We start from the raw sequence: 22,749 nt of genomic DNA on the forward strand, positions 1-22,749 counted from the left end.
AGATAGATAGATAGATAGATAGATAGAGGGAAGGAGGGGGAGATAGATAGATAGATAGATAGATAGATAGATAGATAGATAGATAAGGAAGAAGAGGAGAAGGAGGAGGGAATGGAATTCAGGCTATAGTTCAGCTAGTTCAACAATGACTGTCTCCCAACAGAAAGTCCAAGAATCCAATAGTTGAGTTGTTTAAAGCCCGTGGAGCTGGATGGCTCTGCTGATCTTCAGTATACACTAGCATCCCAAAGAAGACTCCAATGCCAGTGAAGGGGCAAACTTGCAGGGAGAGCAAGCAGGCAGAGAGCAAGCTTCCTTCTTCCATGCCTTTTTGTGGCCAGAGTAATCTTCCTATCTCAAAAGATGGCTAAAGGTGTATCTTCCCACCTCAAAAGATCCAGATTAAAACTGGGTCTTCCCACTTCAAACAATTTAATTCAGAAAAAAAAAAAAAAACCTCACAGGTTTCTCAGCCACTTGGGTTTTATTTATTCCAGTGTTATCAGTTTGATAACCCAGATTAACCATCACAGCTACTTCAGTGTATTTCTCTTGCAGAAGCCAAAGATGTTGACCAGGAAGATTAAACTCTGGGACATAAATGCCCACATCACCTGCCGCCTGTGCAGCGGCTACCTCATCGACGCAACCACAGTGACTGAGTGTTTGCACACATGTGAGTACGGCCCGGTCTGCCCTGATCCGGGTGGGCTGGCGACTGCTCTAGTGCGCTCCTTAGAACTCTCCTGGCACAAGGGCAGCAGGGCCAGGGGAAGAACAGAGTTCTTATGGGGGTGTTGGAAAGGTTTCCTTAAACTCGGGGTGTTGTAGGCAACTTCCTGGAGGGTGGGTTCTCCTCTCGAGGAAGCTGACCCTTTTTTGTTGTTGGTCTGTCAAGTCAAGTCACCATCGGTGGTGCGTGTGCTCTCAGATTTCAAGTGAAGTAGATTCTTTTCAACAATCAAACACCTGACTTGAGGGGACTTCAAGGGTCAGTGTGGTGCCCATTGCATGTTCCTTGTTCTACTGTCAGGCCTGGACCTGTGCAGGATGGTTGTTGTCTTCAAGTGTTTAGCCAGTGTGTTTGTATGTGCCCCACACACTTGTGCTTGTGAACCGTCATGTGGGTGCTAGAAACGAAACCTAGGTCCTCTGTAACAGCACCGAAGTGCTCTTAACCACCGAGCCATTTCTCCAGCACCCTCAGATTTTTTTTTCTTAATTTTTCTCTCACTGGAGGACATGTTCTATGTGGATCACCTGGAGGCATGGGTGCTATACAATGCATCGAGTGACCACTGAGAGGCAGTTCATGAAGTTAAAACCTCATCACTCATAATTTCCATCCTGTGCCTTTTGCATTTTTGAAAATGTTTCCCACTTTTGAAGATTTTTTAAACTGAGATTAATTGTGTTAGAAATTGGTGGTACAATTCTGTATTCGTTTCACTGAAGTGTTGTCATCTTTTAAGCCAAAATACAGATTTTTTTTAAATATTAGTTATACTCTCATGACTTAACCACTCTTTGCTGTTTCTTCCCCATTAGTTCCTAGGCCAGGGCTGTGTATCAGTGTAACCCAAGGGCACTTCCTCTTCAGAGGTCAGGAACTGTGTAGAGGAGGTTGTTTATGAAAATGTCCTCTTAGCCATCTTGGAGTTAGCTGGACATGGTACCAACCAGAACCTTTCTGGGTTGCTGTCATCCTCTCCTTTGGACAGTCTGCAGGAGCTGCCTGGTGAAGTACCTGGAGGAGAACAATACCTGCCCCACCTGCAGAATCGTGATCCATCAGAGCCACCCATTACAGTATATCGGGTGAGTAAGGACATGGGCTGGTGCTCCCTGACCATAGTGTTCAGAATCAGCACGGTGGTGGCCACCTTGTTCTTGGTCCCCAGACACTACCCTGCAGGTGACCAGGGCCATGGAGTGGATATCCAGTGCACCTGCCCTGCGGGACCATGAGAACAAGTGCAATCTTACGTCTTTTTTAAAACTGAAAGTTTGAAGTGAAAGAGACCCCAGACCTACCTTTCTTTAGAGCAGTAACTTGCCTCTAGGCTGGAACTTCAGCCAAAGAAGCAAGGGCCTGCAAGTGGAATTTCTGACTTCAAGAGCCACGTGGAAGGGAATGAAGCCACAGATACATATGGCATGAGGGAATCAGAGAGAAGATGAACTAAAAGAGATGCACAGCTTGAAGTCACATGTCCCACTGGGAGCAGTAGCAGTTCAGATTGAGTTGTTGGACCTTGGGAGCGCCCCCCCCCCAGGCTTCCAGACAACACTTCCAATGCCATTGTTTCTACTTCCCGTATCAAGATCAGAGTATGTTTTCTGCGTTCCTAACTTCATTGTCAAACCATCTCTTCACACAATCTCTGCATAAGGCCTATGTGGTGGATGTAAGGAAATGTCTACCAGTTCTTGGTGTTAGTACTGTCCTGAGTGGGTGGGTAACATCTGATTTAGGGAACTTCTGTCCATATTCTCATTGGCTCTTGAACCATGTTCCTGTGCTGTGTCCTGGCCAGTGCTGCGTGGTGGTAGGTTTTTAATTCTGTCACCATGGTGTCAGGTGTCTAGGCACACCTCAGCCCACTACCACAGTTATGCCTACGCTTTGTGCCTTCCTGTACATCACCTCTCTGTTGGGACTGCCTTGTGATACCACCTGTCTTAGGGCTCTGTTCTGCTTTTTCTGTCTTCTTGTGCCTCATGACAGCACAAGCTGTGTCACCTGCTTTGTTTCTAGGATGCACTTCTGTAGAGCTCAGAAGCAGGTTTCTCATTTGACCTGCTGACAGGAATGGTGAGGGGGCTTCCTCGGGGCTGGGAACGGGAGGCAGAACACAAAGAGCTGTCTTGTGGGCAGACCCTCTTTGCCATGCAAACACAGAAGGGAACTCAGGGAGGAGCACAGCGGTGGACCAGGTGTTAGATAAGTAAAGGAAGCAAGGTGGCATCTTGGTCTGAGTGCTGTAACTTACGTTACGAGCTAGGTAGAGGCTGTTGCCTGCCATAAACCCTTGACCTAAGAGAGGCTCTTAGCCTCTCTGGTTTAATAGATACAGGGTTTTGTGTAACCTTGAACTTCTCATCCTCCTACTTTTATGTAAGTGCTGAGATATAAGTGTGCTCTACTGCACCCCATTTATGGGATGTAGGGATCAAACCAGGAGCTTTGTGAATGCAGGCAAGCATTCTGCTGACTGAGCTATAGCTCCACCTTTCTTAGCCCCTCTCACTGGCAGTGTCTGGGTTCCTCTGCCGGTGCCATCCTCTCTGCTCCTGACTTGGCTTGCCCTGCCCCCACCTCTTGCCTGGTTCTCCACTTTCAGGGCAAGGTGAGAAAGCTTATGGGCCCTTTTGTATTATGCGTAAGGAGTTTTACTGCCTTCAGTATTTACTTTCAGGGTTAGGGTGGAAAGGCAGCCAGAACTATAGTAGAGGTGGCCTAAGCCTGTGGTAGAGACTTGCAGAGAATGTCAAAAATGCTACTGTCAGCCCAGAGCGTGGGCATGTTCACTTTGAAGTACAGCTCCACTTTGAGAATCTTCATTCAAAAAGTGCCCTGTGGGCTGGAGAGATGGCTCAGTGGTTAAGAGCACTGAATGCTCTTCCCGAGGTCCTGAGTTCAAATCCCAGCAACCACATGGTGGCTCACAACCATCTGTAATGAGATCTGATGCCCTCTTCTGGTGTCAGAAGACAGCTACAGTGTACATATATAAATAAAATAAATAAATAAAATATTAAAAAAAAAAAAGTGCCCTGTGTTATGTGTCCCACTTAACTCCCCTCTCCCTCCCATTTCCTAGCCTCTTGCTGGGCTTCCAAGATAGACCGAGCCTGGTGTCATTGCCTGGTACCCAAGTGTTGGAGTTCTGGTGACCTGTAAGCTCCAGCAAAAGCTAGGTGGATGTGGTAGACGTCAAGGTCATCAAATGCAAGGAGAGTCCTGTCATAGTTTGCTTCTCTGTTGCTGTGGCAACACACTAACCAAAACCAGCCTGGGGAGGAGAGGGTTTATTTGGCTTACACTTCCAGGTATCAGTCCATCACTGTAAGAATCAGGGCAGGACCTGAAGTAGGACCGTAGAGGAAAGGTGCTTACCTGCTACTCTCCATGGCCTGCTCACCCTGGTTTCTCATACAGTTTGTAATCACCTGCTCAGGGCTGACGCTGCATTGTAGTAGTTGGGCTCTCTAATATCAATCACTAATTAAGACCCCACCCATGGCCACATACCCAATCTAATGGGGGCAGTTCCTTAATTGAGGTTCCCCTCTTCCCAGGTGATCCTAGTTTGTGCCAAGTTGGCAAAAACCAGTCAGCACAGGCTCCAGTCTACAAAGTCCAAATTTGCACCTGAGTGTGCATCCCGGTGTAGGTGTGGACCATATTCCTTTGTGTGGACAGTGGCAAGGAGGGTTGGACGCTATATGACTCTCGTACAATATGTAGTCGGGCCTCATAGCCAAGAGCTTCCAGAAGTTGGTGCATGCAGTGAGCGATGTTAGATGGCTGTAGTTATGCTAGGACTTGCCCGTGACCGAGCCCAGTTTGGCTAGGTTACTGTGTATTGAAGTGTAATCATTGGGTAGTTACTGGATTCATATAGGCTTATAGAGTAAGGATTAGAAGTTAAATGGTTTTGAAAATTAAGAAATTCTCTAACACTTTAATCAAGAATATAATTATGAAATTGATAGAATTATACTGAATGCTTAAAAGTAGCAAACTATAATAGGACCATATGTAGAAAAAGTAGTTCTGCACTTTTGTGTTTACCTGTGTCCAACAAGTTGAGCCTAACCCTTTGTCCAACATATTGGAGTCAGGCCATTGTTCCACAGTGACCTTCTCATCCCAAATAGCTAGAACCTAAATTAAGTGATACATCAATTCAAGTCTTAGATATATTTTTAGTACATGTTTTTCATTGCAGACTAGTTGTTAATATGTAAATAATTGTGGTGTTTACATTGGTTGATGACCCCCACCCCCCTTCTCTTTGCAGTCATGACAGAACCATGCAGGACATTGTTTACAAGCTGGTGCCGGGCCTCCAGGAAGGTGAGTTGATGCTGCCCAGCTCGAGCTCAGAGCTGGGGTTTGGTTCTTGGACCCAGACCCTTTCCTCACAGCCCTTATTTTCTACATGCCGTAGTTCTCGACTCTCCATTGTCTTCCTGTGATACATAGGCTGTGTTAGTCTTAGGAAACAACAAAGAATACCTCAAAAATGCTGAGATCTTCAGAAGCATTTGAGATAGAATTTTATAAGCATGTGGCCAAGTACATAAAGATCCCTGTATGCTGTGATCAATGATTTTATTAATTTTGTGTCCTGTTACCTTGTTGAAAGTGTCAGCTGTAGGAGTTTCTAGGAGGAACTTTTAAGGTCAGTTATGTATATTATCATATCATCTTCCACTTCCTTCCCTCCCTCCTGGTCTCCTTAAGTTGTTTAAATGCCCTAGCTAAGACTCCTTGCACTGTATTGAATATGTATGGAGAGAGTGGACAGCCTTGTCTTGTTCCTGGTTTTAGTAGAAATGTTTTGAGTTTCTCTCCATTTAGAGTGACATTGGCTGTGGGCTTTCTATAAATCACTCTGTTATGTTGAGGTGTGTCCCTTGTGTCCCTAGACCCTCCAGGACTTTTATCATGAAAGGGTATTGGATTTTGTTAAAAAACCTTTTCTGCATCCAATGAAATGATCATGAGGTTTTGTGTTAAGCCATTCCTATAGCCCTCTGGGATGAAGCCTACTTGATATCATGGTAAATAGTCCTTTTGATAGGTTTTTGAATTTGGTTTGTAAGTTTTATTGAGAAGCTTTACGTGTTTATAAGGAAGCTGTTCTGTAATATTCTTTGTTGGACCTTTATGTGACTTACGTATCTGGGTAACTAGCCTCATAAATTTGAAGAGTATTGATGTTAATTCTTCCTCAAAAGTTTGGTAGAATTTTGTGCTAAAACAATTTGGTCTTGGGATAGTTTTTTTGGGGGGTGTTAATCTATTATACTATGATTTATATGTTTGTTTAAACTGTTGATCTGATCTTGATTTGACTTTGATAATGTTATATATCAAGAAAATTGTTCCATTTAAATTTGCTTTCTAGTTTGGTAGAGAATAGGTTTCTAAAGCATGTGTTATGATTCTCAGCACTTCCATGGTATTTGTTATGTTCCACTTTTCATATCTGATTTTGTTAATTTGAATCTGCTCTGCCTTTTAGTTAATTTGACCAAGGGTTGGTCAAAGAACTGACTCCTTGTTTCATTTTTTTTGTATTGTATTTTTATTTGTTTTTATTTTATTGATTTCAACCCTGAATTTGATTATTTCTTGCCATCCTTTTGAATATTATTCTTTCTTGTTCTAGAGTTTTGGGTATGCCATTAAGTTAATAATAATAAAGTTTTTAATACTTTAAGTTTTAAAATTTAGTGCTATGGACTTGCCTCTTAAAATTGCCTTCATTTTATCCCGTAAGTTTATGTATGTTGTATTTTCATTTTCATTCAATTCTGAAAGGTCTTTAGTTTCTGTCTTGGCTCATTTTTCATTCAGTAGTGAGGTGTTGAGTTTCCAGGAGTTTATAAACTCTCTGGTGTTTCCGTTGTTGTTAACATCCAGCTTTAATCCATGGTGGTCAGATAGGATGCAGGGGGTTATTTCAGTTTTCTTGTATCTGTTGAGATTTGCTTTGTGTCCAAATATGTGGTCAATCTTAGAGGTACTGAGAAGGTATATTAGTTTGTGTTTGGGTGAAATGTTCTGTAGGTATCTGTTAGGTCTGTTTGATTTGTAAAGTTTGTTAGCTCTAGTGGTTCTGTTTAGTTTTATGGCCTATCTGTTGGTGAGAGTAGGGAATTGAAATTACCCTCACTGTGAGGGTCAATACGTGATCTTAGCTGTAGCTTTTATGAACTTTGGTGCCTTATGTTTATAACAGAGATGTTAAGAATTATAATATCCTCTTGGTGAACTTTTCCTTTGACAAATCTATATTATTTTTTTATTTATCTATATTATTTTTTTCTGATTCTTTGAATTAGTTTTCCTTTGAAGTCTATTTTATTAGCTACATTGGCTTGTTTTCTTGAATCCATTTGCTTGGAATATCTTCTTACCTTTTACCTTGAGCTGATGTCTGTCTTTGATGTTAAGGTATATTTCTTGGATGCAGCAAAAGGAATGGTCCTGGTTTTTTTATCCAGTCTGTTCATCTGTGCCTTCATTGGGGGAATTGAAGCCATTGATGTTGAGTTATTAATGAACAGTGTCTGTTGACTCCTGTTATTTTGTTGTGATGTGGGTTGGAGTCCACCCCACCCCACCCCCCAAACCCCCCACTGTTCTGAGATACAATCTTTATGCTTTCTTCAGTGTGGTTAACTTCTTCAGGTTGAAAGTTTTTTCTAGTCTTCTAATTAAATTTGGTTTTATTGTGGAATGTCTTTCTTGCAATTGAATTATTTCTTGTGATTTAAAGTTTGGCGGATATTATAGTCTGTCTAGTCTCTTAAGAGTCTGTAGAACATCTGTCCAAGTCTTCTCTTCTGGCCTTTAGATTCTCTGTTGAGTAGTCAGGTGTTCTCTAATGGTTCTGTCTTTATATGTTACTTGGTCACTTGCAACTTTTAATATCCCTTCTTTGTTCTGTATGTTTAGTTTTTGATTATTGTGTGTCATGGAGAATTTCTTTTCTCATCCAGTCCATTTGATGTTCTGTATGCTTTTACCTTGGATAGACACCTCCTCCTTTAAATTAAGAGAAATTCTTCTATGATTTTGTTGAAAATATTTTCTGTACGTTTGACCTGGGTTTCTTCTCCTTCTATTCCTATTATATGTGGATTTGGTCTTTTCATGTTATCCCAGATTTCCTGGATGTTTTGTGCCTGGGTTTTTTGTTTTTGTTTTTGTTTTTTTTTTTTCCAGTATAAATTTTCTTTGACCAAGGCATCCATTTCTTCCATCTTGTCTTCAGTGCTTGAGGTTCTCTCTCCCGTCTCTTATATTCTGTTGGTGAGGCTTGCCTCTGAGGTTCCTATTTGTAAATTTTTCATTTCTAGATCCCTCAGTTTGGGTTTTCTTTTTTCTGCTCTATGTCTTGAATAGTTTTCTTTATTTCATTCTACCATTTGTTCGTATTGCCATAGATTTCAGTAATAGACTTACTCGTACCACCTTTAAGATTGGTGAGCATATTCGTAAAGCCTATTTGAAGTCTTTGTGCTTCAGCCTTTCTCAAGGCCTGCTGCTCAAGGTTGTTGGCTTAGTGGAGATACCTTGTCCTCTTTGACCACTGTGTGTTAAAGCTAGACACTGACACTAGAAACAACAGTGTACAAACTCAAGGAAACTGCAAAACTCGTTGCTGAATGAAAAAACAAGTCAAGATACAAATTGTTGTTTTTACGCTCCTGCCTAGGTGTGTCTGGATTTGGGATAAATTGTAGTTTCAGGTGTTGGCATCTAGTCTTGTCTTTGTTGAGTAGGTTTTCTATTTATTTGTCTATTTATTTATTTATTTATTTATTTATTTATTTATTTATTTATTTCCGTTTCTCTCTGTAGATCTTGAGGCTATGTGGTGGCTGTGGGTTTCCTGGTAGGGAGTGCTTCTGAGTCCCTGTTAGTTAGGTGTGACCACTGTGGGTTCCTGGGTAGAATTGGGAATGGGGATGGGCTGGGGGTGTGTCTGAGAGGAAGGCTGGGTCTGCCATGAGGATCCGTAGAATCTGCAGTGAATGGGAGAAGAGAGGAAGACAGCCCTGCAGGTGTTCTGTTATGGGGTTGGGGATGAGACTGCAACTGCAGAATTGGAGTTGGAGGATGGCAGGGAGAGTGAGGACTGCTTGCTTGTTTCTCTGGCTAGCATAGCCAGTGGGTTCCAGGGGGAAAGTGCCTCGAGTGTTGGCCATGAGACAAAGGCTGGGGTGAGAAACTGAAGCACGAACTTTTAACTGCAGTTGAATAAGAGCCCCCCCCCCAAGAGGATTTCATTCTTCTTGTCAGTAGGCTTCCATTACAAAGAACATACCTCATCGTCATACTGTATTTTGATTGACAAGTCCCAGTCTCTCCAGTCCCTTGTTACTGAATTTTGAGTTTCATCTATAATAAGCTATGGAAATTTGCTTCTCTCTTGTTACTGAGCTGGCATCAGCATCTCAGTTTTGTCCTCTGGTCACAGTTTTAGGTTTGCTTTGCTTCTTTACATAGAAAGCCTGTAGCTGGCTGAGGTTTGATGCTGAGTAGGGCTGGGGTACGTAGAATCTGTTTTGCCGTTGGTGGTGTTACTCAGCCTTTCCCCGGTGGGTTGCACCTGCTGAGGGACCAGCAGACACACCTAGTTCAGGGGGACTCATTGGCTGAGTGTTGTCATTGGGAATGTCTATAAAGCCTCAGATGATGGTCTGCATCTACATCCCAAGAGAACCCTGTGTTTCTGTGTTTGAGTGTGTGGGCACGACTCTGGTAGACCTGAGCTATTAGGCTTCACAGCCTGCCTCCTCCATAACCGTGCATCATGGCACATGCTCCTTGCCACGTGTACCATTGACAGTGGCCACTTAAGATTCCTTGGGGTAAGTGACCCTACTCTGGCCCCAGGATGTACCTGTTGGAATATTCACAGCCTCTGTAGGAGTGTCTGTTGAACAGAGGAGACCCTCGCACTATAGGCCAGATTTAACTGGTTCGGTTCCAAGTGTTGGTCATGCAGAAGTTGTGACTCTTCAGTTCATAAACACCCTTACACACTGACCTGCTTGCCTTTGCGACAGCTTACTAACATTGGCTAAATTCTAACGTATTTTAGATATATGATGCCAAAACAATGTCCACCTAATGTTTCTGTGTCTGTCTGTTTCTCTGTTTTACTGGGCTTTTGTTTGTTTTTTGATAGGGTCTAACTCTCCAGCTTTGGCTGGCCTTGAACTCATTGAGATCCACCTGCATCTGCCTTCCAAGTGCTTGGATTAATAGGCCTGTGCCAGCGTGCTTGGCAGTGTTTCAGTATCTGTATATACCTGATATTGGCATAGTAAACCGTCTTTCTGTGACAAACAACCTAGAGAAGTGGTTTTGTCATATAGGCTTAGGATTTTAAGTTATGGTCACCTGGCTCCATTATCCAGAAGACCATGGTGGAAGGTCATGGCATAGCAAAGTCTCACATCAGGGTGGCCGGGAAAGCAGACAAGAAGGACTAGGAGCAGTAATTCTCCAGAAGCATGCAGGGACCTACTTTCTACAGCTAGGCCCTGCCTTCTACACCTCCCAGGAATAACATCAGATCATCCTCGAAGTTAGGACTCTCCTGATCCAGTCACCTCCCAGGAGCCCCATAGTTGGCAACCTTAAACATTTGATTCAACCATACACTGGGGGTTATTTCTCTTATCCTTTTTATTATGATAAGTGAAAGTTAGGGAAGTAGGCAGTAGTCGTGGTGTCAGACGCTGAGTTATTTCTGCCTACGGTGAGTTCCTTTTCACTGATCTCTGGGCTCTTGGTGTTCAGGTCACAGCTCTTTTGGAGGCCACTTTGCGTGGCTTCCCTTTGTCAGAAACTGTTCCATGCTCTAGTTTTAGGGCTGCCTTTCATACAGTTGTATATGGGAACCTCTCTTTGTTCATTTATTTATTTTCTGTATGTAAGTGTACACATGGGGATGCACGTGTGCCCTGGTATATGGTGCTGTGGTTGGATATATAAGTCAGGGGACAATTTGAAGGAATCAGTTCTCTCCTTTCACTTATGGGTCACAATATCAAACTCAGATTGTCAGGCTTATTGATAGGCAGACATCTTTAACCATCTCTAGCCCAAGAACATGTCTAGCTGATACTTTGGCATCTTTTTGGTTGAGCCCTTGCTTCCCCCCATTGTAGAAGAGCTCCTTTTCTGACCAGATGCACAGCTTACACACCCTCATACTTGTACAGCCAGGTTTGCAAAGCCTCTGTTCAGGCAGGATGCTAGGGCTCTAAGCGTTCCAGGTCTATAGGAAAAGACAGTTGTGCAGATGAAAAGTTTAATGAGGCCAGGCATGATGGCACATGCTTTTAATCTCAGCATTCAGGAGGCAAAAGCAAGATCTCTGTGAGTTAGAGGCTAGCCTTATGTATACAGTGAGTTCCAGGCCAGCTAGTATCCGGTCTTAAAAAAAAAAGAAGAAGATTTTTAAAAGTTTAAGGAAGCATTTCTTGCTTTACTACATGTAACGTGTCTTTTACAGAGTAACTTACAGATTTTTGGTTTGAATAAATTGTTTTAAGCTTCCTTTGCCTTCTGTATGTTCTGAGCAGTGACCAGGATCTGGTGTATATCATTTGGGTCTGAATTTTAATCTCATGAATGGGCCTTTTGCTGTAAGTCAGAAACTGTTTCATTTCATGTAATTGATTATTTTCTCCGAGTACAAGGTATCAGCTTGGTCTAGCCAGCCGGGGTATGCTGACCTAAGGACAGAGCATGCTGCTTATTGGCTGATGATCCCTAGCACACAGTGATCTGAAGCTCTGGGTAGCTTCATGCCTAGATGTCTGCCTCCAAGAACAAACTTTCTCTGTAGGTTGGCGGCTTCTGTTTCCTCTTTTTCTTGCATTTCTTTCATGACCATGACTGTCCACAGCCACTGGGGCCAGTCTTCACCCAGTACAAGACAGACATGGCCACTGCTGTAGTCTGATGTGACCAAGTGACCAAACACAGGCTTTCAGGACAGGGTTGTTCTGGATCTGTCCTTGTCATTCAGGTGCATCTCCTGCCCACAGCCTAGTGAGAGCTCTTCTGCACTTGATGGTAGCTTATGACCATCATGGCTACAGGGACAGTGTGCGGATTGCTAAGCTGCCTGTGCCAAAATGGCATGTGGGATATAGAACTTCATTAGCAGCCACATTGTCAGTGTTCATGTGTGAAGGGTCATCTGAGCCACCTCCTCAGGGCCTGTCATACTCTGAGGAGTCCCTCAAACTGCCTCCTTACGATCTGCCTGCTCCGGGTGATGAGTAACCCCACACCATCCTAGAGGGCTGAGGAGATTAGGTCGTAGTCCTGAGCAGTGTCCCTACAGCTCCAGAACCTGTCTTGTTGCACTTGTTCTTCCCACCTGAGTCCTGCCTCAGTATTCTTGAATACCTGTAGCATAGTCTTTAAGGTTCCCATCCTGACCTGTGCTTATTTTCTGAGTAGTGGCATCCTTCAGACTCATCATCTAATCTCAAGTTTCTTCATGTGATGTTAGTGAGCAGTTTTACTATTTAAGTCCTTTCCTACTGAATATTAAAATTGTCTCCATTCTTAATAGCGGAAATGAGGAAACAGAGGGAGTTCTATCACAAACTGGGCATGGAGGTACCAGGTGACATCAAGGGGGAGGCGTGCTCAGCAAAACAGCACTTAGATCCCCGCAATGGTGAGTAGCTGCATCAGGCCACCGTGCAATTCACAGGTTCATTTGTCAAGCTTTCCCTCACAGAGGGCTTTGGCTTAGGTGGTTTTTCCAGAAGATGACCGTTTTCTGAAGGTTGCTGAAAAGATTCTTCTCAGCCCTGGTAGTTGGACCTGTGAGTTAAGAGTCCAAGAGATATTAGAAAATGCCTAGGGCTCATGTGGAAGAGAATAGAATTGGACAGAGGGCCTAAGAAAAAAAGCAGAAGGTGGTAGATATTCTTAAAATTCTACCCTAGTTTGCTTTATAATAAAAAAGCCAAATGCCAGTTGGATTTGAGCATAAAGTTAATTGATGCTCTTAAGTCAGTATTTAATAAATTATTAAAATCTTTATGTGCTGGCCCTTTGCTAGTGGAATTGTATAAGTTCCTGAGAAATGTTAAGATCACCCAGTATGAGCTTAACAACCCAAGGCTGTTGGTGCCTAGGCCCCAGTGGCAGCTGCACTAGGCTGGGTAGGGGTGGGTAAGATGGATGGAAGTGGGAATCTGGTCCTGGGTATGTGTCCAAAAGTAAGGTTCTATTAGCCAGGCTTCCTGGAGAAGTAGGTTGCTATGGTAAGCGCTTAGTAGTCCTGGGGTTTATCTCTGCTGTCCTTACCAATTTAGTCACTTTCTCTGTCTTCTGGGCCCCTTGAGATACATTAAGCCAAAACCTATGAGCGCCCTAAGACACGTAATCCAAGACCTGCCTCACCAGCTGTAACTGTAGGCCCTCCTACCCCAGAGTTCCTTAGCTCCTCAGCAAACATGTAGAACGGTTTAATTGCTGAGCTCCTTGTATGCATGCTCTCAGTAGAGTAGATGCCAACATCATTTTTAGTATATGTCAGGTTTTACAAATATTATAAGATGGTGTCTTCATATGGCTTTTGCTTGTCCACAATGCTTAGACCCAAAAGTGTTTTTATATTGGATTCCCCCCATTTTGGAAAAGTGTATATAATATTTTATTTCTGCCTTTATGATATTTTCCATTTACACCTCAAAAATTTTATATACTAGAACTTTTGAATTTTGGATTGGAGATATTCCAACCTGTACAACATTTTCTGTTTGTGCTAAAAGGTGAAACCAAAGCAGACGACAATTCAAATAAAGAGACGGCGGAAGAGAAGCAGGAGGAGGACAACGATTACCACAGGAGTGATGAGCAGGTGAAAACACCTCCTCTGTGAATTTTCTGGCGTCAGTTTATCCCACACTTGCATACGTCAGTGTCTTATGAAAATGTGACAGGGTCAAACACCGCAAAGTTTCCTCCTATTACTCCTAACTTTTCTTTATATTCCCTTCATTGATTTGATTATCACAGTGGCACAGGCTGACGGTAAATCACTTGAGACATTCTCAAGTATGGAGAGACATACAGTCAGTTATGTTCTCTCCAACCCACGTCAGTACTCAGTTAGTGGCTTGGGACATATTCCGCTGTTTCCCCAAGGAAGCGACCCATCAGCCAAGATAAGGAGAGTAAGTATGCGATGGTGAGGACTGTCCGTGTCCTACCTGCTGCACTGTTGGGTAAAAACAACAGTGTCACCACAGAAGTGCCATAGAAGGATCTGATACAATTCCGTATCCCTGTCAATGGAAGCTCCTAGTGTATGGTCTGAGTCGTCGGTTCTAATAGTTGTGATGCTTTTGAGGAAACAGGGAGAGATGAAATGCCGTGACTGGTTGGCTGTCACTGTGCTTAGATGTTCTCTCCCAGCAGCAGGGAAACAAGTGAGACACCAAATGAGGAGACAGATATGCTGTCATTCCTAGGTACTGCTGTCTTACATACAGCCTAAGACAGTCCACTGAAAACAGCTTACTCTGCTTCAAGGGTGATTGGGTCAGCATGCGATCATCAGTGCATGTTGGGAATATGCAAACAACCAGTGCACACCACACCCAGGAAACCTGGCACAATTTACTCGGAAGAGACAGGTCCTTCCCCAGTCTGACTTTAGTCATTATGTCAAGGTTGACTGGAAACAGTCCCTCCACAGCTTCCTGGGAAGGTGTGTGAATAGCCAGCTGCAAACAGTGGGGTGATCTTGGCCCTATCAGAAGACACGGTGACTGAGCCAGACGGTATATTCGGGGCTGGGATGGTGGACTCTTATTTTAACATGTCCATTTCTGCAGTTGATGATAGCAGCACAGCACTAGGATATGTTTGCAGACGCATGCTGGATAAGAGACCTTTCCTGTGATAAGAAAGCCACTTGACTGCCTGTGTGGGCACCTTGGAGTGGCCCTGGGTCCCACCTGCTATGCTGATTCTGAGCCTCAGTGACAGAGGTGGCACTGTAGGCACCTTGGGACAACTCTTGAGAAATACGTCCCCCCCCACCTACCCCTGGTTATACAGGCTCTGCCTTGGGGGCCACGTCCTATGAGCCTTTCCGGAGGAATCGTGTTCCTTGTCACAACTCCGCCCTATGCTCTTGGAAGCCACTGGGTCTTTGGTCCTCGCCCAGTCCCTGGCATTGCTATGTCAGTTTTCTGTAGGGTGGCACAGAGTTGTGCAAAGCATTCTCTTTGTTTTACAGTGAAAACTCTCTGTGGCTGACTTTTGCGAATGTTGCCTCTTCCTTCTTATATCATGCTACTTATTCGAGTGTCTTAGAGCATGCGTAAGGAGCAGGTTTTTTTTCTATAATAATTTATCCTTTGGAGCTGAGCTCTGTGTATCTTCTTGATTGCTCACACAGGCTGTGCACTTCTTGTGTGCCGTGGGTGTGATCCGTGGCACTGACAAGTGCCCTACGACCCTTTGTTCTGGAGAGGCATTAAGGCCATCACCCTGCCTTTTTAGATGAGTGTTCTCAAGTGTCCACCTGAGCACTCTGCTTTGGCTCTAGTTCTGTCTACTTCCTTCCACTGATGATCAGAGATCCTGTCTGTGCTGATCTCTGCATGGAGTCCGTGAGTCTCCAGTGCCCAGCTTCTCCTTTGGTTTTCTGTTGCTGTGATAAACAACATGACCAAAAGCAACTGGACATAAAACATATCACTTATACCACAGCTTTTCCTTTTTTGTTTGTCCCAGGATCTCCTTGATTATCAGAATATAAAATACAGAATAACTTTAAGAAGTTTCATTACTTAAAAGTTTCCTGTCTTGGGGACTGGAGAGATGGCTCAGTGAGTCTCTTTAAAGTTTTAATTCTGGACTACTGTAAAGTTAAAGTTGAGCTAAATACCTTCTTGTTTCAAAAGAGAAGAACTGGGCTTTAAAACAGTCACACTTAAGGGAAACCAGGGTCCAGCAGTGTCTGGTATCTGGGGCTCAGGCTCTTGTGGGCTCCAAAGGACGTGGGCAGCTTCTCTTCTTTCTCTCTGTCCTCTGCAGCACATACAGCTTGTCTCATAGGTTAAGGCCAACTCCATTCCACACTTGCCACGGTCCTGGCATCTCCAGTTTCAGGTCTCTGCTGTAACTGGGGCTGCACCTTCACCAATGACTCCAGTCCTGCTATGCTGTGCCAAGCCTCAGTTGTTCTTTATGACCCTAATGTGCCCATGAAACAGTACCATGTGGGAGAGACTTCCATATATATGCTAAGTTCTGCTGCTAGCTTAATGTTCAGCCTTCATCCGCCAATGGACTGTGGCTTCTGCATGTTATCCTGAGGAATTACTTTGAGGAAGATTTTGCCTCCATGATGCTGGGTCTTGTACTAATCACAGCTGATGTTTTTAGCCCCAGCTGACCAGCATCAGTTGTCCCAGTAAAGCAAAGGTTTCTCTCTCCCTCCCTCTCCTTCTTCTTTCCCCTTTCCTCCCTTTTCCCTCCCCCTCCCTTTCCCTGTCCTCCTCTTGCCTCTCCCTCCCTTTGTTTCTTTCTTGAATATTTTTCCTCCACTAATATATTTATTCACTTTATATCCCAATTGTAATTGCCCCCTTTCTCCCAGCATCCTCCTTGCAAGCCCCCTATACTCCCTTCTCCAAGAAGAGGGAGCCGCCTCCTCAGGTACCAACTCCCCCCTCGCATATCAAGACATTGCAAGACCCAGCACATCCTCTCCTCCTGAGGCCAGACAAGGCAGGCCAGTTAGGGAAACAGGAGCCACAGGCAGGCAACAGATTCGGGGACAGCTCCTGCTCCAGTTGGACCAGACCATTTATGCTCTTTGCTTGGTTGGTCAGTCTCTGGGAGCTCCCAAGGGTCCAGGTTAGTTGACTCTGTTGGTCTTTGTGGAGTTCCTATCCCCTTCAGGGCCCTCAGTCCTTCCCCCAACTCTCCCGTAAGACTCCCCAAGCTCTGTACAATGTTTGGCTGTGGGTGTCTGCATCTGTTTCAGTTGGCTGCTGGCTGGAGCTTCTCAGAGGACTATTATGCTAGACTCCTGTCTGCAAGTATAACAGAGCATCATTAATAGTGTCGGGTTCGTGCCCATGGGATGGTTCTCAAGTTGGACCAGTCTTTGGTCGGTCATTCCCTCAGTGTTTGTCCTGCAATTCTTGTAGGGAGGACAAATTTTGGGCCACAGGTTTTGTGGGTGGGTTAGTGTTCTTATCCCTCCACTGGGAGTCCTACCTGGCTGCAGGAGGTGGCCACTTCAGGCTCCATATCCCCACTGCTAATGAAAAATATCACAAAAACATTAAAAGCTGGGCATGGTGGTTCATGTCTGTACTCCCTGCACTCAGGAGGTAGAGGCAGGTGGATCTCTGTGAGTTTGAAGCCGTCCTGGTCTACAGAGTGACTTCCAGGACAGCCATAGCTGTATACATACTAAGTCAGTCTCTCTCTCTCTCTCTCTCTCTCTCTCTCTCTCTCTCACACACACACACACACACACACACACACACACACACACACACACACACACACACACACCCCTCAATTTCTTTTCTACCCCAAAGCCCCAAAGTTTTGTACCTTCGTCCCATGAAACAGTTCGAGGCATGAAAGGCATGAAAGGCACTGAGGAGTCAGGTCCGTCACAGTGACACCCTGTGTTCCTGATACTGATTTCTGTCTTAGTTTGCTCTCTGTTGCTGTGATAAAGTACTGATCAAATATAATGTGAGAAGACAAGGATTTATTGGCTTACGTGTTACAAGTCCATCATGAGGGAAGCCAAAGCAGGAACCGAAGCAGAGATCGTAGCAGAATATTCTAGCCTCTCCTTGATTTGCTCACGCAGTTTTCTTACACAACACAGGATCACCTGTTGGGGTAGTCTGGGCACACCTCCATCAATTGGCAATAAAGAACATTCCCACAGATGTGCCCGCAGAGCAGTCGAAGAAGGCAGTTCCTGAACTTGGCTCCTTTTTTCCAGCTGACACGATGGGCCATCACAGTCCAGTTGTGCAGAGAGCCCAGGGGAATTGTTTTTCAAGTCACTGATTGGGCTGTGCACTCGGTAGTTAAGCACATGGGACCTACAGGTCCATCTTCTCACATCCTCACAGCCTTAAGCTGCAGTTTCCTTCCACAGGCTGTCACTCTGTCTCTGCCTCAGTTTCCTTGCCCGTGAAGTGGTGATAATGTCTATCTAAGGCTTCTGAGGGTTCAGTTGAAGCCTGTGGTACGTTGGACGGATGGACAATAAAGTACCAACTAGCCAAGGAAGAGTCGGTGTAGATTTCACAATTTCCTTGTAGTGTTCCCTGAGTCATCGTTGCTTGCTGTCAGTCTCTCAGTGGTCCTTGCAGTTGTGTTTGTCTTAGAAGCAGGCTCGTTGCTGGCCCACAGTCTTGGTGCGTGTGCTGTCTCCCAGTTGAGTTCTCCTTTTCTGGGCCATTTCTTTGTTTTGGTTCCCAACTGATCAGGTTTTGGTGTTGCAACTTTTCTTGGTGTCTCCAGACCTTTCCATGTCCTGATGCTTTATGTATGCAATGGGGAGTGGGGAGGTGGGGTTATGTTGCGCTTTATAGCCTGCCTCAAAGAGTCTCTTTAACAATTTTGTTCATCAGAGTACATGTTTCTTCCCTTTCCTACTAATCCGTGCTCAGGTTGGTTTCTTCTTCCTCTCCTAATAATTTGGAGATGCTTTATCTTTTTATTCTTGGGTACGCTTACATTTTTTAACATGCTTAAGTTTACATTTTTAAGTAATCTAATGCTTTGTTTCACAAGATTTTTTTTTTATGAAGCAAAATTGGGCTTCATGAAGGTAATTTCATTTTAGTATATAGACTTAGGCATAAGGGGAAGAGAAAGAGATGCTCAGAAGAAGGTAAGACACACCCAGAAGCATGGGCATAGCCTCCTCAGAAGAAAGTCACAGATTTTGTGATTTTTAATTTATTTCCCCTCCATGTTGGATTCACCTTCAGTCTTCCTCCTGTGTGGGTTCTGGTTTCCGTCACTTCAGAACACATGTGTGGTAGTAAACACTGCCTTCTTGTGCTGGCATGGAATAATTTAGTGGACACGGAACTCTAAATTCACAATAATTTTATCTGGTAACTTTTTTTTGTTTTTTTTTTGTTTTTTTTTTTTTTGTTTTTTTCTTTTTCTTTTTCTTTTTTTTCTTTTTTTTCGAGCTGGGGACCCAACCCAGGGCCTTGCGCCGCTAAACCTGGTAACTTTTAAGACATATCTTTCAACTAGGTTCTTATGTGCTTTAGACATTAAATATTAACAAAGTGGGGGAGGCACAGTGGCACATGGCTTTAATTACATCACCGGGGCAGAGAAGGGCAGAGGCAGGCAGACCTCTGTGAGTTCAAGACCAGCCTGGTTGTACATAGTTCCAGACCAGCCAGAGCTACATAAGGAGACTATCTCAAGAAGGAAAGAAGGAGAGAGGAAAGAGAAATGGAAAACTAAGAAAGCTGAGGGTGTATTCAATGGTAGAACGCTTGCTTAGCATGCACAAGGCCCCAAATTCACATATACTCTGTCTCTTCTGTTTCTTTTTTCTCTTTCTTCTCTCTCTGTCTCTGTCTCTCTGTACCAGAAAGGAAGGAAGGAAAAGAAAAGAATGAAAAGACAAGCTGCCTAGCCTCCTGTGTATGTTCGTGGTCTGTGCCCTCTGAATTCCCTTCTAGCTTATGTAGGAGCGTCCACTGGTAATCAGTGGCAGAAAGGTCTTTACCTCTCTGGGACCACAGCTAGGCAAAGCAGAACCCTGACCACTCTGGGCCATGGGCATTAGCTCTGTGCAATTACCAGGGAGATTACCCCTAATCTAAATCTCTAATGCAAGTCTGGCTACTGCCTCAGCTGTGTTCCCCAAATACTTGCTGTTTGAAATTCTCTGGGTTATTTCTGCTTCAGCAGTCTGGTGTCCTGGGGAGGCATTTCACACTGGTACATAACTGCTGGTCTGTCAGAACCAATGGACCCTTCCTGTTCTCTCCATCTGCACCACTTTCCTCTCCTCCTCATGATCACTACCTTCAACCCCCAACCTGGTAACTCAAACTCCACCTCTCTCTATTCCCCCCAGTAATTGGCTGTCACTAGTTTTATTTAACCAATAGTTTAAACTTGAGCAGCAAGGATTACGAATAAAGACTGGTATGTGTAAGGATCTGCTAGTCTTGGAGCAACCAGAATTTAGCAATTGAATACAAGCATTACCAGACTAATGTTCAGTTTCAGGCACCCATGGTGTTTTTAGCTTCAGTGAATGTGTTTGCAATTTTTAAAAGTTATATTGTGTTTTTATGCCTGTATAATGTTCTTTACTCAGTATCTTATGTTTAAATTTTACTTTTGTACCTACTGGGATCTTATGATACACATCTTGGTTAACTTTTTAATTCTTGTACCTGAATTTTGAGAAGCTTGAATGAACCTGTGTTAGAGGAGGGGCTTGCTCTGCAGCCCTAGGATAAAGCTTTGTCTCCCTGAAGCCGATTCCCATTTGCGGTGCCCTTGACTTGTCTGATCCACACCATTGCTCCGACCCTGAGTAATGGCACACGCAGAGCACCCTCCTTGGTGTCATGCCGCCTTCTGTGTCAAGAGCATTCCTCTTGTCTTCACACACCTTGCTCAGTACAGCACTTGTTCGGACAAGGGGAGCTGTTTGAGAACATGAGGGGCTCAGTGTCCATGGCAAATATAGATACATAACTCTCAGAGTGACTGTAAGTTAAGACGAAAATGGATAGGCTAGGGTGTTTGTAAGCACCACAAAGACCAAGGGGGTTTTAACAGAAGATATAAAACAACTGTGGTAAGACTTGTACAGTGTTGTTCTGATTTCAAAAGACCAGTACTCGTAGATGTAGGAGCTCGTGCTCTTGCAGGGAAAGCCTGAGAGTGGCCGTCCTGACCTCTGACCTCTTCTCTTCTAGGTGAGCATCTGTCTGGAATGCAACAGCAGCAAACTGCGTGGCCTCAAGCGGAAGTGGATCAGATGCTCAGCCCAAGCAACTGTGCTGCACCTGAAGAAGTTTATCGCCAAGAAGCTTAACCTCTCCTCCTTCAATGAGGTAGCCGTCAGCTAGAGAGCTGGGGTAGATCGTTCTTGCCTGTCTCGTTTGTTAAAATGACAGCAGCAGCACGTGCGCGCGCGCGCGCACACACACACACACACACACACACACCCCTTCTTTTTAACAATCTTGTTCAGAGGTTTTTGTTTGCTTGTTTGTTTTTTGTTTTTAATTGGGGAGGGAGGGAGGAGGAGAGAGAGAGAGAGAGAGAGAGAGAGAGAAGAGAGAGAGAGAATAAAATGTGCAGTTGTGCTTGCATGGAGGTAAGAAGACAGCTTGCAAGTCAGTTGTCTCCCTCTACTGTGAGGATCCTGGTTATTAAGCTCAAAGGTTGCAGGCTTTTTAGCAAAGTACCCTTACCTACTAAGCCATCTTGCTGGCCCCTTGTTTGGAAATTTGTTTTGATACACGATTTAGTATGTATGTATGTGTATGTGTGTGTGTGTGTGTGTGTGTGTGTGTGTGTGTGTGTGTGTGTGTGTAATGAATGTTTTACCCACACATATGTATGCCATGTGCATGCTAGGCGCCCACAGAAGTCAAAAGAGCATCAGATCCCCTGGAACTTGTTAGGTACCATGTGGGTGTGGGGTAAGGCATTCCTAATCATCAAGCCATCCTCTGGTCCCAGACATGTGTTCTTAAATGTAATGCTGTGAGTTGATGAGTGAATGAGACATGGATATGACACCTAGAGGTTAAAATGAATAACAGAAAGTAAAGTAGACCAGAGACCCATAGCTGCTTGTTGGGGCTTGTGCCACAGACTTGTGAGTACATGTGTTCAGAAACTCAGGCTTGGTAGCATTTGGGCAAAAACATAAGCAGGAGCTGGTCCTGCTGAAGCAAGGGACGGTCAGTGATTTGAAGTGTTGCCTTCAGAGTTCTGAGGCTGTCTGGAAAGGACTTGCAGGGCACATGGACCCTGTCAAACAAGACATGTGCAGCATGTGCAGCAGGTACACAGGAGTGCTGAGTAGTATAGTCTGCAGAGTAGTATATACAGAAAGCTCTGTTAGCCACCGAGCCAGTACCCCAGCTGGAGTCTGGGGTATGGCCCCCTGGAAGAGCGTCTTGGCAGATTGTAACATCTCAGATTATCTGCTAACCCTAAGCCCAGTGAGAAGAATTAGTATGCAGTAGAGGAACATCTTAGATACAGATTTGATACAGGAGCCGGATAAGAAATAACAGGAAACATTGGAGTGACCTGATCATAAGACCCAAGAAATATGGGGCAAGAGGATCTTCTTATAGTCAGTGTTCCTCAAACCCATGTGCTAAAAACTCTGTTTGAGCCCGTGGTACTGGGAGGCAGGACCCTGGGGAAATGTTTAATCATGACCTGTATCTGAGGAATGTCTCTTCTGCTCTTACAACTTGCAGTAACAGCAAGTACCTACACTCTGCCCAGAATTCCAGCCCATAGCAGTGGCTGGGGAGGAGGTGGAAAACACAGAATAAAGACATGACTTTATACTAGCTATCAGGAGACCACAGGAACCAGCAAGTTTGGAATTTGTTTGTCTGTTTGGTGGTGGTGGTGGGGGGGGGATGGGAAGGTCCCAGGAGCCTTGGATTCTGTGAAGCTAAAGGTGTCCATCTTGATTTGAAGTGGCTTCTATGCACTGTGCAGAGTTAAATACATCAGGAAGTTCAAGGGGAGACGGCCTTCCACATGCAGGAACTTTTCTCCATGGCGACCAACAAGAAATGTGGCATTTTCATTGCAACTGGCCATTGGCTCCTGCGTATCCCAGGTGGCTCTCACACTGTTTTCAGCTCTGCAGTCCCTAATGCTGTGTGAAGTGTGGGAAGTGAATAGGGCGGGGGACTGAATACTGAGGGCCAATC

At 44.4% G+C, this 22,749-nt stretch overlaps 1 protein-coding gene across 1 annotated transcript in view; it reads left to right on the forward strand.

Moving 5' to 3' along the window:
• Positions 1–22,749, forward strand: part of Pcgf3 (polycomb group ring finger 3) — a 43,165-nt gene that overhangs the window by 13,783 nt on the left and 6,633 nt on the right. The window contains exons 4-9 of the mRNA XM_032915876.1: positions 559–676; positions 1,722–1,818; positions 5,028–5,083; positions 12,348–12,455; positions 13,561–13,649; positions 20,755–20,892. Of these exons, the coding sequence (XP_032771767.1) occupies positions 568–676; positions 1,722–1,818; positions 5,028–5,083; positions 12,348–12,455; positions 13,561–13,649; positions 20,755–20,892 (597 nt within the window). The 5' untranslated portion in view covers positions 559–567. The remainder of the gene's footprint in view (positions 1–558; positions 677–1,721; positions 1,819–5,027; positions 5,084–12,347; positions 12,456–13,560; positions 13,650–20,754; positions 20,893–22,749) is intronic.

The sequence above is a fragment of the Rattus rattus genome, chromosome 11 (genome assembly GCF_011064425.1).
Source record: "Rattus rattus isolate New Zealand chromosome 11, Rrattus_CSIRO_v1, whole genome shotgun sequence".
Classification (NCBI taxonomy): Eukaryota; Metazoa; Chordata; class Mammalia; order Rodentia; family Muridae; genus Rattus; species Rattus rattus.